At 43.9% G+C, this 17279-nt stretch overlaps 1 protein-coding gene across 4 annotated transcripts in view; it reads right to left on the bottom strand.

The window, feature by feature from the left end:
• LOC112305571 (pulmonary surfactant-associated protein D) overlaps nt 1-17279 on the bottom strand; it is a 32846-nt gene that overhangs the window by 924 nt on the left and 14643 nt on the right. For 2 of the 4 annotated variants that reach the window (XM_053923426.1, XM_053923428.1), the window contains exons 2-4: nt 13925-14033; nt 2577-2693; nt 1864-1947 (exon numbers count right to left, since the gene is read on the bottom strand). In XM_053923426.1, coding sequence (XP_053779401.1) covers nt 1864-1947; nt 2577-2693; nt 13925-14033 — 310 coding nt within the window. Of the gene's footprint in view, nt 1-1863; nt 1948-2576; nt 2694-9025; nt 9228-10335; nt 10484-13924; nt 14034-17279 lie in introns of those variants that run through there. The other 2 variants (XM_053923427.2, XM_024561354.3) reach the window with 2 other exon arrangements.

Below are 17279 nucleotides of genomic sequence, written 5' to 3'. Positions count from 1 at the left end.
TTACCAATTACTGGGTAGAACTGGACCAATTTTGGCAATTGAAATGGCAGCTTGCAGCCTGGGGCAGTCTCTGAGACCATGGATAACAATGCAGACACTCACTCTGATCTCACTTGGAACCCACATAACAGTAGGGCACGTGCCATTGTCAGAGGGTCTGTGCTGTGTGTGGGGTGTGGGAAAGGGAAGAAGGGGTGGGCCATCTCAGAGCAGCGATGTGCTAATCTCTGCAATGTCTGCAAACCAATGCTGGCCTCATGGTGTGCATGTGGTGAAGCCGGAATGCTGGGTGAGGTGTCAAAGGCATCTCATCTGTGAGAGTGGGGGACAGAGAGAGAATCAGTGCTGGAGAGCCCTGTCTGGGAATCAGAAGGTCAGGGTTTCAGCCCCACCTTGGCAATAACTGTCCAGGTGGGCAAAGGAAAGCCCATTTTTTCTAGGATTTCCAATTTCTCACCCCTGAGGCGGAAATATATTTCATAAAACTATTTTTTGTATGATATTTTACTATCTGTTTTTATTCTACCTCATTTTCCATCCCTTTGATTTCTGGGTTCGTGCATAAAAATCTTCAGGGCTCCTGAGAGGTATGTGCCCTACATCACAGGGGTGGTCAGGAGCCCAGGCTGTACCCCTAACCACTGCCCTTGACCTGTGAGTACCTTCCACAAGGGCTCAGGGTGCACATTATCCACAGGTTCAAGATGGCACCCAGAGTAGCCTTGCACAAGGTTAGTGCAAGAGGTCACATGCCATTACATGCACCTACATGGGTACACATGTGCATAAATGAATATGCCCATGTTCCATCACAAGGTAATGGGAGCACAAAAGGTCTATCTGGATGTGTGTGAGTATTTGTGTGTGCCTGCATAAGTGTGTGTGCTCATGTATGCAGAGTGAGTGAGTGAGTACATGAGTAAATCCTTGACACGTAGGTACTTAGTTGGCTAAGGTGCTCTGGAGCCAACGCTATGCCTCACCCTTTATGCTTTCCTCCTTCAGGAACTCTTCTTTTCTGGATTAATGAGATATGCTGAATGATTTGAACTCAAGGCTGACATCAGGGAGAGCAGGGAAGGAGGGGGAGCAAAATAGAGAGAGAGGAGGAGATTCCCACAGGCACAGGGCACTCAGGTGTGGGCTCCTGGAGGCCTCAGACTCCTCAACATTCCAGGCTTAAGGAGGAACCTCTGCTTTGAACACCCAGAGCCCAGAGACCACCAGCCCCCTGCCAGACCCAGGGCATGCCTCAGGTGAGGTTCTCAGTGGCCACATGTGAATGTCTGTCTCTCACCAGCCTTGATCCAAGGACAGCATCCCAGCCCCAACCCTCAGAGCAGAGTCTGCAATCTCTGCTGCTGTGGTCTGGGCAGCAACATCTCAGGGCATTCCCACACCTAGCCCCACAGAGCTAAGAAATGCATCCTGGGTGGTTGGGTGTCCCCATAGATAACAGGGACCAGCACAGGTTCAGCAAGAGTGAAGGTCTGCTGGACTGCCCTGTGCTCAGGACATTGATATGGCTTGAGTCACAGTTGGCTGTGATGTTGGGGACATTCTGGAGCCGCATAGCCTTGACCATGCCTCTGCCAGCTCACTGAACTCACGATGAGGGACATGTCCTGCCACTTGTTCCTTGCATCTACTTGCAGTTCCAAGAACATGTGGTGGCACCGCTCTGTTCCACCCTTACCCTTAGCCCCACTGCCTGCCCCAGTCCCAGGTCCAGCCAGTCACCTTATCCCACTACAGTCCCAGACCCACGCCTGCCTCAGGCCCAGCCAACTCCACAACACAGACCCAGTCTGGGGCCTATCCCCAGTGTCTGGCTCAGGTTCAGGTCCAGGTCCAGGAACTCACCTTTCTTGTACTGAGAGAAGGCACCCTGAAGGCGCTGTACCTGTCCCTGTAGGGCCTCCACCTGCCGCCTCAGAGCAGTGATGTCTGCAGAGAGAGAGGTAGACTGAAGACTGGTCCAGCACAGTCAGGGATTGGCTCAGAGTCTGGGCCTCAAGGGAAGGATGCCCAGTTGCTGGCATTACTGGGGGTGGGGTAAGGAGCTGGGACTGGCCCCCACGAAGCCCATATCTGCTGACACAGCAGGCCCTGCTGCCCACAACATTTCCTGTGCTGCTGTTGTGAACAAACTGTCCCCTGGGCAGGTCCTTGCACCCCACTGACACTGATCCAGATGACATTGTCACTCCACATTCTGAGAATCTGACAGCACTTCCTTTGGGAGGTGGGGTGCGGGGACGGGACATTGCATGCTCTTCAAGTACTTCCCATCCCCTGGATTATTTGATGCTCAAGGCTATCCAATGAAGGGAATGGGAGCTGTGCTTGTCCCAATGACCAGATGGAAAAACTGCTCAGGCCTGCCCTCCACCAACTAACAGAGTCTCAAACCAGAGCCCAGTCTTCCTGCCTTCTAGCCTGTCAGTCTTGTCTGCTTTTCACGCACCCCTGAAACAGGCTGACCACTGAGTGGAGGGGCTGTCCTGAGCTGAAGACAGCCCTCCTCCCTCCCCCTCTCTAGTGGGGGTTCCCAGACATAGGGGAGGGTACCTTACCTGGAAGCCCACTCTCTCCTTTTGCTCCTCTGTCCCCAGGAGCACCTCTGTCCCCCTTTAGTCCTGGGGGACCCCTGGCACCTGGAGGTCCAGATGGACCCATGGCTCCTGCAGGCCCTGAGATCAGAGAAGAAGAGTTGGGTGAGCTCTGCACACATTTCCCAGCATTTTCACCCTCACATAGTCTGTTCCCAACCCATCCACACCCCCTGTCTGTACACAGACCATCTCCATCACCCAGCAACCAACCTTCCCTGTATACAGACTATCCCTGTGGCTCACACAACACCCCCGCCAGGCACTGAGAGTTCCTCATGCCCAGTGCTGGACTCTTTGGCAAGCCGACTCTCCCCACTGCCCAGTAATGCCAGCCCTGACCTGCTGGAGGGTGATGGTGACAGGACAGGCTGCAGTATTTACAGCAGGCAATCTGACAGCATTTACCCTTGATCATGGACTGCTTGCTTTCCCCATCCGAGAACCAAACTTTTATCAGAAATGACACTTGACACTAATCATCAGGGAAACGCAAATCAACCCACAAGATATCACCTCACATCTCTTAGAATGGCTATTATAAAAAAGACAAAGGATAACAGTGAAGATGTTGAGAAAAAGGAACCCTTGTGCACTGTGGGTGGGACTGTAAATTGTGCTGCCACTATAGAAAACAATATATAATTTCTTCAAACAATTAAAAATAGAACTAAAAAATAAAAGTATGGTCCAGCAATACCACTTCTGGGTATTTATATAAAGACAATGAAATGCTAATTCAAAAGCTATTGGGCCCTGACCGGTTTGGCTCAGTGGGTGGAGCGTCATCCTGTAAACAGGAAAAGTCACTGGTTCCATTCCCAACCAGGGTACACGCAGGGTTTCAGGCCAGGTCCCTGGTTGTGGGTGAGAGGCAACCAACTGGTGTTTCTATGTCACATCAATGTTTCTCTCCCTCTCTTTCTCCCTCCCTTCCCTTCTCTCTAAAATAAATAAATAAAATCATTTTAAAAAAGAAAAAGAATTTAAAAAAGAAGAGACATATGTACCCTCACGTTCATTGCAGCATTATTTATAGTAATCAGTAATGGAAACAAGCTAGGTGTCCACTGTGGATGAATGGATAAAGACGATTTGACACCCACACATGCAGAGGAATATTATTCAGACATAAAAAGAAAAAATCCTGCCAATTGCAACAACATGAATGGACCTTCAGGGATTATGGTAACTGGCATAATTCAAGCAAAGAAAGACAAATACAGTATGATCTCACTTATATGTGGATTCTAAAAGAAAACTAGAACTCATACAATCACTATAGAGTTCAGATTACTGGTGGTTGCATGAGGTAGGAGCTGGGTGGCAGGCAAAGCACGTGGAGATGGTGAAAATGTACAAACATCCGATCATAAAATGACTAATTCCTTAGAGATGTAATGTACAGAATGGTGACTATAGTTAATAGCACTGTATTGTATATTTTAAAATTGCCAAGGGAATACATCTTAAAGTGCTCTTCACAATAAAAATATATAACTATATGTGATAATGGATGATCATTTCACAATATATACAAATGTTAAATCATTATGTTGTAGGCCTGAAAATAATACAATGTTGTATGTCAATTATATCTCAATTTTAAAAATTAGAAAACTCCTGCAACATACCTTCGGGCCCTTAGAAAACAGACCAAATTATTATCAAATGAATCATTAAGTAATAAAAGTATGTTAGAAATATTACATTCAATATGATTTTCTTTCAATAATATGTAGAGATATCATAGGGTGTGTGCATATGTAATACATTTTGGAAAAAACACAGGAAAGGCTTATATAAAAGTGTTATGTAAGTTGGTTTTTCTGAGTGGCACAATTAAGGTAATTTTAATTTTCTTCTTTTTATTTATCTGTAGTGACCATATATTACTTTTCTTTTGGAAAAATAACCAAACTTTTAAAAGAAACATGTTACCTCAAGAAAGGCTGCCTAAGCCAGAAATTATCCAAGATTTAGCCAAAAAGACTAAAGGGGAAATGGATATTAATATGTAAGAGTTTTACATTTGCCCTGGTTACAGCGTCTCAGTGGATTGAGTGCCAGCCTGTGAACCAAAGGGTCACTGGTTTGATTCCCAGTCAGGGCACATGCCTGGGTTGTGGGCCAGGTCCCCAGTTGTGGGTGCACTAGAGGCAACCACACATTGATGTTTCTCTCCCTCTCTTCCTCTTTCCCTTCCCCTTGCTCTAAAATAAATGAATAAATAAAATATTTTTTAAAATACTTTCTTTAAAAAAAAGAATTTTACACTCAATTCTATGTTTGGTGATTCTTTTTTATTTAGGTGACATTTATATAATGTAAAATTAACCTCTTTAAAGTATATGGTTCAGTGGCATTTACAATGACCTGCAACTACCGCCTCTGTTCAGTTCTAAAACATTTATTCACCCAGAAGAAAATCTCATAGGCATTAAACACTCACTCCTTATCCCCTTATTTCTCACCCCAGCCCCTGGGTATCACTATTCTGCTTTCTGTCTCTATTACCTACTCTAGATATTTTATGTATATGGAATCATACAAAATATGACATTTTGTGTGTGACTTTATTAACTGGGATTGACTTCTTAAGGTTTATTCACCTTGCAGCATGTCTCAATACTTCATTCCTTGATATGGCTCAGTAATACACTTTGAGTATAGATAAAACACATTTTGTTTATCCATTCAACAGTTGGTGGACATTGGTTTGTTTGCATATTTTGATTGTTGTGAATTAAGCTGCTATAAGCATTTGTATGCAAAAAAAAAAGAGACAAGAGGGGAAGGTGGTGTGGAGTGAGACAGGAGAGGTCACAGAGGGGATAAATGGTGATAGAAGGAGAGTTGACTTTGGGTGGTGAACACACAATACAATGTACAGATGATGTATAATACATTTTAACCTAGAATATATATTATTAACCAATATCATCCCAATAAACTCAATTTTTTAAAAATGAGTAAGACTGATGGTAAAACAAGGCAAAAAAATAAAAAGAAAAAGAAATGAAATACCACCTGTCAGGTGGTGCCAACATGTTCATTCACATATTTGGCCACTTGCTCATTGTTCCATTTATTGGTTCACTAAGAAACCATCTATGGAACATAACTTCATGTCTAGCAGTGGGCGAGATGCAAATGTTACCACCAGGTCCACTTCTGCAAGGGATTTGCAGCAGAATGTGAAACTGGGAGGCATGGGAAATGAGTGTGGAAGGCCATGTGTGAGATGCCCCTCACCCCATCACAGCACCCCTGCTCCAGCACACACACATAGTCTCAGAGCTCTTTTACTGAAGGACTATTTAGGACTTAAAGGGTGAGGAGGATCCAGAGAGATTTGTAGAGGAGAATGTGACATTTCAGACTTAGAAACCCTGCTCTCAGGGCAGGAGGGGTTAGACCTGCTTGGGGCAGGAATGAGCTGGTGGTGGGGGACTGGTGCCTTTAAGAGTCCATGTACTGGGCATGGTGTCCTGCTTTCAGTTACAGTACTCACTAGGAATGAATGGAACATAGAGGGTTCCAGGATGAGCCCCATATTTCATATTCAACAGCACACTATGCAGGGGCAGAGATGCCCTGACCCCAGGCTGAGCCTCCCTTAGGTTTCATCCTGGCCAACATGGCAACAGGTAGATGGGCCAAGGGAAGAAGACAACCCATAGAAGGGCATACTCAAGGTGGCCTATCCTTGGCACACAAGCATGGATGCCAGGAGAGCACTGAGATGGAGAAGAGATATCCTCATCAGCAAGCACACATGCCTCCTGAAGCACTAATTTTGCATCCTAGTATCCCCAAGAGATGCATCCCTGTACCCTAATGCCACCTGAAGTGAAGCTTCATGGACCAGAAGCGTGGCCGATTTTTACTGTGCCAAACTCCTCTTCTCCTTACATCTCACATTCATTCATTCCACAGATGTTCTCAGAGCTTCTACAACATACCGTCCTAAAAGCAGGTCAGTTGTAGAGAAAGAGAAAGACAACTCAGATCCCTTCCTCATGGAGTTTAAATTCAACTGCATAGAAACAGATATTAAGCACAGAGAGTGTTGTCAGGTGCATCTTCTAAGTGGAGGGGTCAGAGAAGGGCTGTCTGAGCTAGTGGTCTGTGAGCAAGGCTGGGAAGGTGGTGAGGAGTGTGCCCCTGGGAAGAGCAGTGACAGGGCCCCAGGGAGGCAGGGCCCCAAGTGTGCTGACAGATCAGTGAGGGGCCAGTGTGGTGGGAGCCCAGTGACTGTGGGGATGAGGAGGAGGCAACGAGATCAGACAAATAAGCAGGGGCTGTGTGGGTTGCTGTGAAGGGTGTGGTCTTCTCCGAGGGAGGTGCATGCCCCTGGGGGCACTCTGCTGAATCCTCTGGGTAACAATCTAGATGCTGAGAACTACAGGAATTGTCCCTGTAAATACAGCTTCCAAAGCAGGGTCTCATTGGCCCTCCATGGTATGTCTGAGAATCACCATGGAAACCTGGGCTCCACACTCCACCTCTGCTCAAGGGTCTCTCATCTCAGGCCCATCTTATTCTTCACAGCAGCTTCCTGGGACCACGTGCATCAGAATCTGCAGGACAGGTGTCACAAGTCACACCCAGACCTACTTGGTGAGGGTTCTGAGACTACGAGAACACTCTAATAAATTCTCAGACCCATTAGGGTTAAGTGACTAACATGCCTGGAGTTAAGGAGCCAGTGTGGAGCCTGGGCCCCCAGGCCTACTGTGCACAGTTTTCTCTCCAAGCACCAACCTCAGGCCAGGCTTGGGATGTGCATGAGGCACATGCAGAAGAAAGAGAGTTCCCTGCTAGACTCCATGCCACAGGTTAGAGGGCCACCTAGGAAAGGGCGCCCTTCCCCAGATTCAATTTAGGGTCCCTCTGGGTGTTAGAGAGAGCCAGGTTCTACAAGAGAGAGTTGGCTCCTTAAAATCCACCCTTGTTCTGAGGACACTTCCAGGTGGCCTTCTTAAGACCCAGTCCATTGCCACTGGGAGCCACCTTCTCTCTGCAAAGGACAGATGGATACTTGCTTGTTCCTCACCCTACAAAGCCTGGCAATGTTACCTATTCTTTCCAGCTTAAGTGTCTTCTTCCTCTTTCAACCAAAATGCAAGCTCTGCACTAATAAACACACAGTTGATGCTTCTATAGCCCAGGCCAAGTGCCACTTTTGGCCCTTCATCCTCATTGCTGCTTTATTGAATTCTCCCTTCTTGCCAGGCACATGCAGACTATCCCATATGGGACAGTATTTTTTGGACAATACCCTTGATAATAGTACCTTTGCAAAGCTCAGGAGAATTCACCTGATGATATAGCAGGAAGATGCAACTTTATCCTGATGACTCAACAAAATAAAGCCTTGGTTCAATTAGTTGTCACTATGTGGCAAATAACCTTCTCACTTACACATGAGTAAACTGAGACTCAGGGACACTGAGTGGCTTGTCCCAAGTGGTCCCTGCTGGAGATGGAGCTGGCAATCAAGCACACATCCATCTGACCCAGAAGCCCTTCTCCTTATCCCCTTCTATATTGCCTCCCTGAGTCACAAATTTATTACCTGTAAAATGAGGTTAATGTGTCCCTGATAAGTGGGATTAAATTTATACACAAGTGAATGCACAAGCACACAGCTCGACAAAGAAATATGAGCTCCCTTTCCTTCACTCTGTAGAATATTTAGGACAAATCCTTTTGATCAGGCCTGAGTATGGGTAACTGAACTGCATCCATTCCCACCCTTCTTGCACTTTAGTTTAATTAAATATTTAACACACTGCACAGGCCCCATTTACCCTCAGTGAACATTTGCTAAGTGTAGGAGCATGGCTCTACAGCACCCCTAGTTCCAGTCATTTATACACCATTTGCTCATATTTTGGGTGAGAGGAATCAAAAGACCCTAGGGGAGCACTGACTGGTGTGGCTAAGTAGACTGAGCACCAACCTGTGAACCAAAAGTTCACTGGTTCGATTCCTGGTCAGGGCACATGCCTGAGTTGTGGTCCAGGCCCCAAGATGGGGGTGTGTGAGAGGCAACCGATTGATGTTTCTCTCACACATGGATGTTTCTCTCCCTTCCTTCCTCCCTCCCTTCCTCTGTCTCTAAAAATAAATTAATTAAATTAAATAAAAAAGAAGAAGGTCCCAGGGGAGAAATCAGGGCAGCTGGGTGATGGGGGGAGACACATAGGGGCTCAGGACAGCCAGTCATTTGGCAGCTGGTAAAGTGCCGTTTTAGATGGACTGAGTGTCTAGGGGACTTCTCCTTCCCAAGGAGGTGGGTCTCCATTTCCAAGGCTTCCACAGCACAATATCCAGGGTTGTTGAATTGGTTAAAATTCCAAAGCCCACCCTTTCCCACTAGGACAAGCCCATGGTCCCAGGTCTACCTGGATCCCCCTTCTCGCCCCGGGGACCCTCTCTCCCATCTCGTCCATCACGACCAGGCAGGCCATTCTCCACGGGGCTACACATGACCAGGGTGCAGGCACTGGGCACTGTTTTCTCGGAATAGGTCTTCATTTCTGTTCCCAGTGACCTCAGGGGCTGAGTGAGCAGGATCAGCATGGAGAAGAGGAGAAGAGGCATGGCCTAGGCAGATGGACATGAAGAAAAAGGACACATTCTCAATTCTAGAACATGGGTGAGTACTTAGCACAGCTCCTAGAGGTCAGGGGAGGCATATCTCCCACCTCCTCTCCCCTTCTGTGGGATCAGGAGCAGCAGGATCCCCAAAGCAGTCTAGGACAAGTGGGCACACAGCCTGGTCTAGGAGGGCATGGTTACCTAGCTGAAACTTGAGCATGGGTCACAGCAGCATCTACCTCTTCTCAGATGTCCCATTTTGTCCCTTCTAGTGACTTCCCTTGGTCACTGCCATCAGCAGTGACAGTGGCTAGGATGCAGAACTCTTCACTGAGGCCATCTATCCCATCAGGAAGGATTCATCAAGTGCCTTTGGGCAGGACCTTTCCCCTCCTTGAGCCTCCTTCTTCCTGACTGTATCATTAAGTTGTTGGCTTGGCTCCAAAAAGGCAAATCTGTTTCCTATCACATGTGGTCTTGGATGGCATAGCACTGGCAGTCTGTGGTGGGGGTCTGAAAAGAAGCTAAAGTCCTCAACCACTTAGCCAGAATACTTAGTGACATTTGTTCTGAGCACAACATGGGTACATAGCTACAGGTTCACCAGGTGATTGGGCCATTCCTGGACTGGACCCTGTCTCCATGAAGAAAGTTCCAGATGGACCCAAGGCAAAAGTTCTCAGAGATACTATATTAGCAGCTAGAGAGATCCTGGGACACCTGGAGTCCTGCTCAGTCTACCTGAGATGACTTGGAAGAGGCGCCTCATGGACAAGGGGCATGTGAGATGTGCTCAGTCAGGGACAGGGTAGTTTTAGCTGTAAGAAAGAACAGATGTCCAGTAGGGCATCCAGTTATCATGTGAGAAGGACTTGGGAGCTAAGATTTGCTTTCTGGGCAAATCTCCCACTGAGCAAAGGAAGCAGAGTGAGGGGCAGAAGAATGTTCCTTATTCCCCCACTCTGTCCCTGTCTCACATCCACACCTACGCCTCCTAGACCAGAACAGCTACTGCCTTCCTCAACACCAGTAAAACAGACCACCCCTGATGGGCAGGGGGATATTCACTCAGCACAGGGAAAACAACATGAGAGGCAAGGACAGAGACACTCACCGTTGCTTCCTCTGGGACTCCAGGATCTCCAAGCAAACTAGCCTTTGCTTGGCAGGCACTGGCTGTTTATGCTGCCCAGCAACCCCAGCTGCCCAGCCCTAGTCTTTGAGAACTCTTTAAGAAGGGGCGGTTTTCTTTCTTGTTGACTCACTCACTCAACCCCCACCTGGGTTCTGGAAACCTGCCACTGATTTTTCTAACACTACACACATATCACCTTAGGGTGTACAAAGCACCCTCAGGCCATAATCTCACCTGCACCACACTGCAGTTCTGTGAGTTAAGTCAGATCCTTGGTGTCTGGATTTTACAAATATCCAGGAATACAAGGTCCAGAGAAAACCAGCAAGCTGCACAATGCCTTAGCTATTAACTATTTACTATTAACTACTCCATAAATATTGCAAAAGCAACCTGCATCTGCATATTTCAAGAGCCAGGACCTGCTGCACCAACTTCTCTTCATCCTTTACCTCAACATTACTATCCAGATAGTGGGAAAGAGCTGGGAGCTTCTTGGCATTTCCAGGCGGGGGTTGGGCAGGTGAGGGGTTGCAAAGGCAAGAGTAGCCTGTAAGGACAGTGGCTGGGGAGCTGCCACCTGGCAGGCATCACTCTTTTGCTTCCTGCTGTAGATGTTGGAGAGCCTCTCACTTGGTTTGTGGGATGGACTTCCCTTAACTTCTTCGTCTCCATTTCTCCACTTTCTCAGCTGGGTTTTGCTCTAGTAACCAGTTTGGAGCCCTGAGCTGCTGAGACACTATTGCAACCAATTCCCAGTGAACTTTAACTTCCAGTGACTGTGGGGCAGTTGTCTGCCCTACAGCTGTTTCTATCATCCCTGCTTCCTACTAGATACCTAGGACTTCATTTCTTGCATCAATCCTTTGCCTAGGTCCATACACCAGAAGCCCCATGTCCCAATCCTCCCTTTTGGCCACCCAATAGGTGGTGCTGACTTGCTCCTGCTTTTGATGTTTCTGTGGCATCTCCTTACACATTGTAGAATCTACAATGCCAGGTTTCCTCAGCTGGTAGGAAAAGGTCTTTTATTTCCCATATTGTAATTGTTGAAGCAGGATCCCATTGTGGGGTGACATGTGCCCCAAGTGATAAAGCCCTTTCATTATTAACATACAGCCCTTTCCATCTAGGCTGTTTGAGTGCCTCCCAGAGATCTAGATCAGCATGGAGGCTGAACTGAACCATTGCTCTCCTGCCCCACCAGGCCTACTTGTCAAGCCTTATCCTGATAGTTCAACAAACTCCTATTCATGGTAACTTATTTCAGAAGCCCTATATTTTATTGCTCATTGCAACTTGGTTTCTATCAATTGCTACTTCCTAACCAGTTGAATACTTCCCTTACAATGCCCTGGGATCCCATTACATAGCACAGAATATAATGTTTCCTTTGTCTAACTCCACATTACAACAGAGTCTAGTTTTATTTATGATCCAACCCAGACACTCCTGTTCCAATTACAATCTTTGCTTACCTCAGTTACACCAACATAGATGAGAAGAATCAGATCTTAAATGATGACCACAATGACTTTCATACAGAGAACCACTGGGCAAACCTATCTTCCCAAGATGAAGTCTAGGATGATGACCTGGTTTCTTTGGGTCCTGGCTACTAATGCCATACTGTAGCCTCAGCAATACCTGCAGTCCCTAATAGACTTCATTAGCTGCACTTTCATCACAGCTAAGCTGGGCCTCTGATATTTGGTTTACCAGCTGCTTGCCCACATCACTGCAGAAACTCCCAGCTCAGGAGGCCCATTACATTTCTTATTGCTGCCAGCCATAAGGCAGAGATTTTCCACCAGTGTGCCACAAGAATTTTTTAAACATGCAATATACCTAACTATTTTGTCAGGGGCACTGACCTCTTTTCCCTTAGATTGTCAAATAAAAAAATGACAAGAGTCAACATAAAATAGTCATCCAATGTGAATGAATCAAAATTATACCCATTTTTATTAGATTAGCAAAAAAATATATTTTATGGTGTAGCACAGAATTTTAATAATTATGTGTGCTAATTACTGAGATAAAAAAGTTGAAAATCACTGACATTAGAAGAACTTTGGACACTAATAAACATTTGAGGCAATAGTTCTAGACTCCTCACTTTAGCCTGATTTGCTATTGTTTGATCTCACTTCCTGGCTCTGGACACTTGGCCCCAGACCTTGACTTCAGTTCTGCCCCATGGGTGCCACAGTATTGTTGTTCTCAGTTTACTCTCCTTGATGTTGGACCTTGATTTTTCTATGTTTCTGGCTTGATACCTCTCTCTGACTTCTAAGTGTATCCTAGTTTCATGGAGAATGGACAATAAACCTGAAACACACTCCACAACTTCACTTGCTTTGAGCTGAGCCAGAACACCCTCGCTGTGTATTTAGTGACTGGGGAAGGAAGTGGGAATACATATGTGGCATGATGGGAACCTGTCCGGCCCTTGGAGATTGAGACATCTCAATCTTCTTATTCTAAACCAAAAAAAATTGCATTAACACTGACCTATTTTTTTTTTACTTCCCTTGAAGTAAATCACATTGAATTGCATGCTTGATGTATCCATTTCTTATCCCCTTTCCATGTGAGAGTCCCTAACAATTCCAGTTCAAGATGACCATGCCCACATTTTCAGTCATTGTATGCTATCTTCTTTTGTGACTTGTGTTCTCATCATCTTTCCCTACCCTCTCAATGAGACTATGAAGTTGTGTTTAAACCACTTCATTAGCTTATGATTAACATACAAAAAGCTGTACATATTTAATATACCACTTGATGAACTTGGAATAGGTATACACCTGTGAAATCATCAAGGCTGTAAACTTATCCATCATCTTTGGAAGTTTCCTCCTGCCCCTTATTTTTTTTTTTATGTATTTATGGTAAGAGCACTTAACCTAAGATTTACCTTCTTAGCAAATTTTTAACTGTAAAATAGGATATTGATACCTATAGGCCTTATGTTTCACAATAGATCTTCAGAACTTATCTATCTTACCTAACTGAAACTTTGAACCCTTTAACTATTACCTCTGCATTTCCTCCTCCACCCAGTTCCAGGAACAACTAACCTACTGTTTGGTTTTAATCGTTTGACTATTACAGATTCATCATAAAAGTGGTATCAGGAAGTATTTGCCCTTCCATGTCTGGCTTATTTAATTTAGCATAATGTCCTCCAGCTCCATCCATTTTGTTGTAAATGGCAAAATTGATTTCCCTTTGTAAAACTGAATAATCTTCCATTGTATGTATATAACACACTTTTCTTTGTTTATCCAGGTTTATTGAAATAATGCATAATTGACAAATATAATTATAACATATCTAAGTCTACAATGTGATCACTCAATATATACATTGTGAAAGGGTTCCCATAATCAAGTTAATTATTACAACCATCATCACACACAGTAACCAGTTTTGAATTCATGAGAATTCTTAGGATCTACTCTCGGCAAATTTTTCAGTTAGCCTTTGCTGGTGTGACTCAGTTGGCTGGCGTGTTGCCCTGTAACCAAAGGGTGCAGGTTTGATTCCTGCTCAGGGTACATACCTAGGTTGCAGGTTGATCTCTGGTCTAGGTGCGTATGGGAAGCCACTGACTGATGTTTCTCTCTCACATTGATATTTCTCTCTCTCCCTTCCTTTCTCTGTTCTACTCTCTGAAAAAGCAATGAAAAAAAATGTCCTTGAGTGAGGATTTAAAAATAGAAAATGAAATAAAATGTTCAGTTATACATGTATAGGTGATACCATGTAGGGTTTGTTTTTCTCTCTTTGGCTTATTTCATTTAGCCTAGTGCCCCCCAGGTTCATCCATGTTGTCACAAATGGCAGGATTTCTTTCTTTTATGTCTGTATAATATTGCATATACATAATATGTACATATATATATATATAACATTTTCATTATCCATTAATATTAAGAGGACATTTCAGTTGCTCTCATATCTTGGGTATTGTGAATAATACTGCAATGATTATGGGAGTACAGATATCTCAAGATGATTATGTTTTCTTTAGATATATGTAAAAATATAGGATTGTTGGATAATATAGGCATCCTATATATACATATTTTTAGGAAATTCCATACAGTTTTCCATATGGCTATGCCAATTACATTCTAACAAACAGTATACAAGAGTTCCCTTTTCAAGAAATTAAGGAAGACACAAACAAATGGAAGCATGTACCATGCTAATGGATTGGAAGAATTAACATTATCAAAATGGCCATACTACCCAAAGCAATTTATAGATTCAATGCAATCCCTATTAGAGTACTCATGACATATTTCACAGGTATAGAACAAACATTTCAGAAATTCATATGGAACCATAAACGACCCCGAATAGCTGTAGCAATTTTGAGAAAGAAGAACAAAGCAGGAGGGATCACAATACCTGATATCAAACTGTATTACAAGGCCACTGTAATCAAAACAGCCTGGTACTGGCATCAAAACAGGCACATAGAACAATGGAACAGAACAGAGAGCCCAGAAATAAACCCAAGTCTTTACAGTCAATTAATATTTGACAAAGGAGGCAGGAGCATAAAATGGAGCAAAAACAGCCTCTTCAACAGATGGTGTTGGGAGATCTGGACAGCTACATGCAAAAAAATGAAACTCGATCAGCAACTTATGCCATACACAAAAATAAACTCAAGATGGATAAAAGACTTAAATATAAGTTGTAACACCATAAAAGTCCTAGAGGAAAACATTGGCAGGAAAATCTCAGACATTCCACGCAGCAACATCCTCACAGGCACGTCCCCTAAAGCAAGGGACATAAAGGAAAGAATAAACTAATGGGACATCGTCAAAATAAAAAGCTTCTGCATGGCTAAAGAAAACAGCACCAAATTACAAAGAGAACCAACAGTATGGGAAAACATATTGGCCACTGATAGCTCAGACAAGGGGACTGATCTCCAAAATATATAAAGAACTCACACGACTGCACTCCAGGAAGACAAACAACCCAATTAAAAAATGGGCAAAGGACTTGAACAGACACTTCTCCAAGGAAGACATAGAGAGGGCCCAGAGACACATGAAAAGATGCTCAGCATCACTTGCCATCAGAGAGATGCAAATTAAAACCACAATGAGGTACCATCTCACACCGGTTAGAGTGGTCAACATAAACAAATCCACAAACAAATGTTGGAGAGGATGCGGAGAAAAGGGAACCCTAGTGCACTGTTGGTGGGAATGCAGACTGGTGAGGCCACTGTGCAAAACAGTATGGAATTTTCTCAGAAAACTAAAAATGGAACTGCCTTTTGACCCAGCAATTCTGCTGCTGGGAATGTACCCTAAGAACCCTGAAACACCAATCCAAAAGAACCTATGCACCCCAATGTTCATAGCAGCACAATTTACAATAGGCAAGTACTGGATGCAACCTAAGTGCCCATCAGCAAACGAGTGGATCCAAAAACTATGGTATATTTACACAATGGAATTCTACGCAGCAGAGAGAAAGAAGGAGCTTATACCCTTTGCAACAGCATGGATGGAACTGGAGACCATTATGCTAAAGTGAAATAAGCCAGACAGTGAGGGACAAATACCATATGATCTCACCTTTAACTGGAACATAATCAACAGAAGAAAAAAGGAAACAAAATATAACCAGAGACATTGAAGTTAAGAACAATCTAACAATGGTCAGGGGGGAGTGGGGAGGGGACAATGAGGAGAGGGGATTACAGGAACCACTATAAAGGACACATGGACAAAATCAAGGGGGAGGGTGGGGGAGGGAGGTGGGTTCAGCTGGGGTGAGGTGGAGGGATGGGGAGAAAAGGCATACAACTGTAACTGAATAACAATAAAAATTTAAATTAAAAAAAAAGTTTCCTTTTCAAATCATACCTCAACATAACAAAGGCCATATATGACAAACCTACAGCTAACATCATACTCAATGAACAAAAACTTAAAGTGTTTCCTGTACAATCAAGAGGTCCACATATATCACTTCTATTCAACAGAGTACTGAAAGTCCTAGGCACAGCAATCAGACAAAAAGAAGAAATAAAAGGCATCCAAACTGGAAAGGAGAAAGTAAAACTGTCCTTATTTGCAGATGACATGAAATTGTACATAGAAACCCTGAAGACTTCCCCCAAAAAATAATAGATATAATAAATGAATTCAGCAAGTTAACAGAATACAAAATTAATATTCAGAAATCAGTGGCATTTTTGGTTTGCAGGCCGGCAATCAATCCACTGAGCCACACCAGCCAGGACAGAAATCAGTGGCATTTTTATACAATAGTGAACTGTCAGAAAGAAAAACAATCCCAATTACTATCACAAAAAAAACATAAGAAACCAAGGAATGCATTTAACCAAGAAGGTAAAAGACCTGTACTTGAAAACTATAGGGCATTGAAGAAAAAAACTGAGGAAGATACAAATAAGTGGAAGCACATATTGGATTGGAGGAATTGTCATTAAAATGTCCATAGTACCCAAAGCAATCTACAGATTCAATACAATTCCTATGAAACTGCCAATGTTTCACAGATTTAGAACAAATATTCCAAAAATGTATGTAGAACCGAAAAGACCCCGAATAGCCTCAGCAATCTTGAGAAAGAAGAACAAAGTTGGAGGTATAACAGTAACTGATATAAAATTACACAAGCTGACTGTAATTTAAAAAGAAAACACTGGTACTGGTATAAGAACAGACGGACAGATCAATGGAAAAGAACAGAGAGCCCAGAAATCAACCCATACCTTTATGGTCAATTAATATATGACAAAGGAGAAAAGAGCATACAATAGAGTAAAGACAGCCTCTTCAATAGACAAATTGGACCTCATCAAAATAAAAAGCTTCTGACTGGCTAAAGAAAACATAAGCCAAATGAAAAGGGTA

The sequence above is a fragment of the Desmodus rotundus genome, chromosome 4 (assembly GCF_022682495.2).
Source record: "Desmodus rotundus isolate HL8 chromosome 4, HLdesRot8A.1, whole genome shotgun sequence".
Classification (NCBI taxonomy): Eukaryota; Metazoa; Chordata; class Mammalia; order Chiroptera; family Phyllostomidae; genus Desmodus; species Desmodus rotundus.
This window is presented reverse-complemented; position numbering and strand designations above follow the sequence as displayed.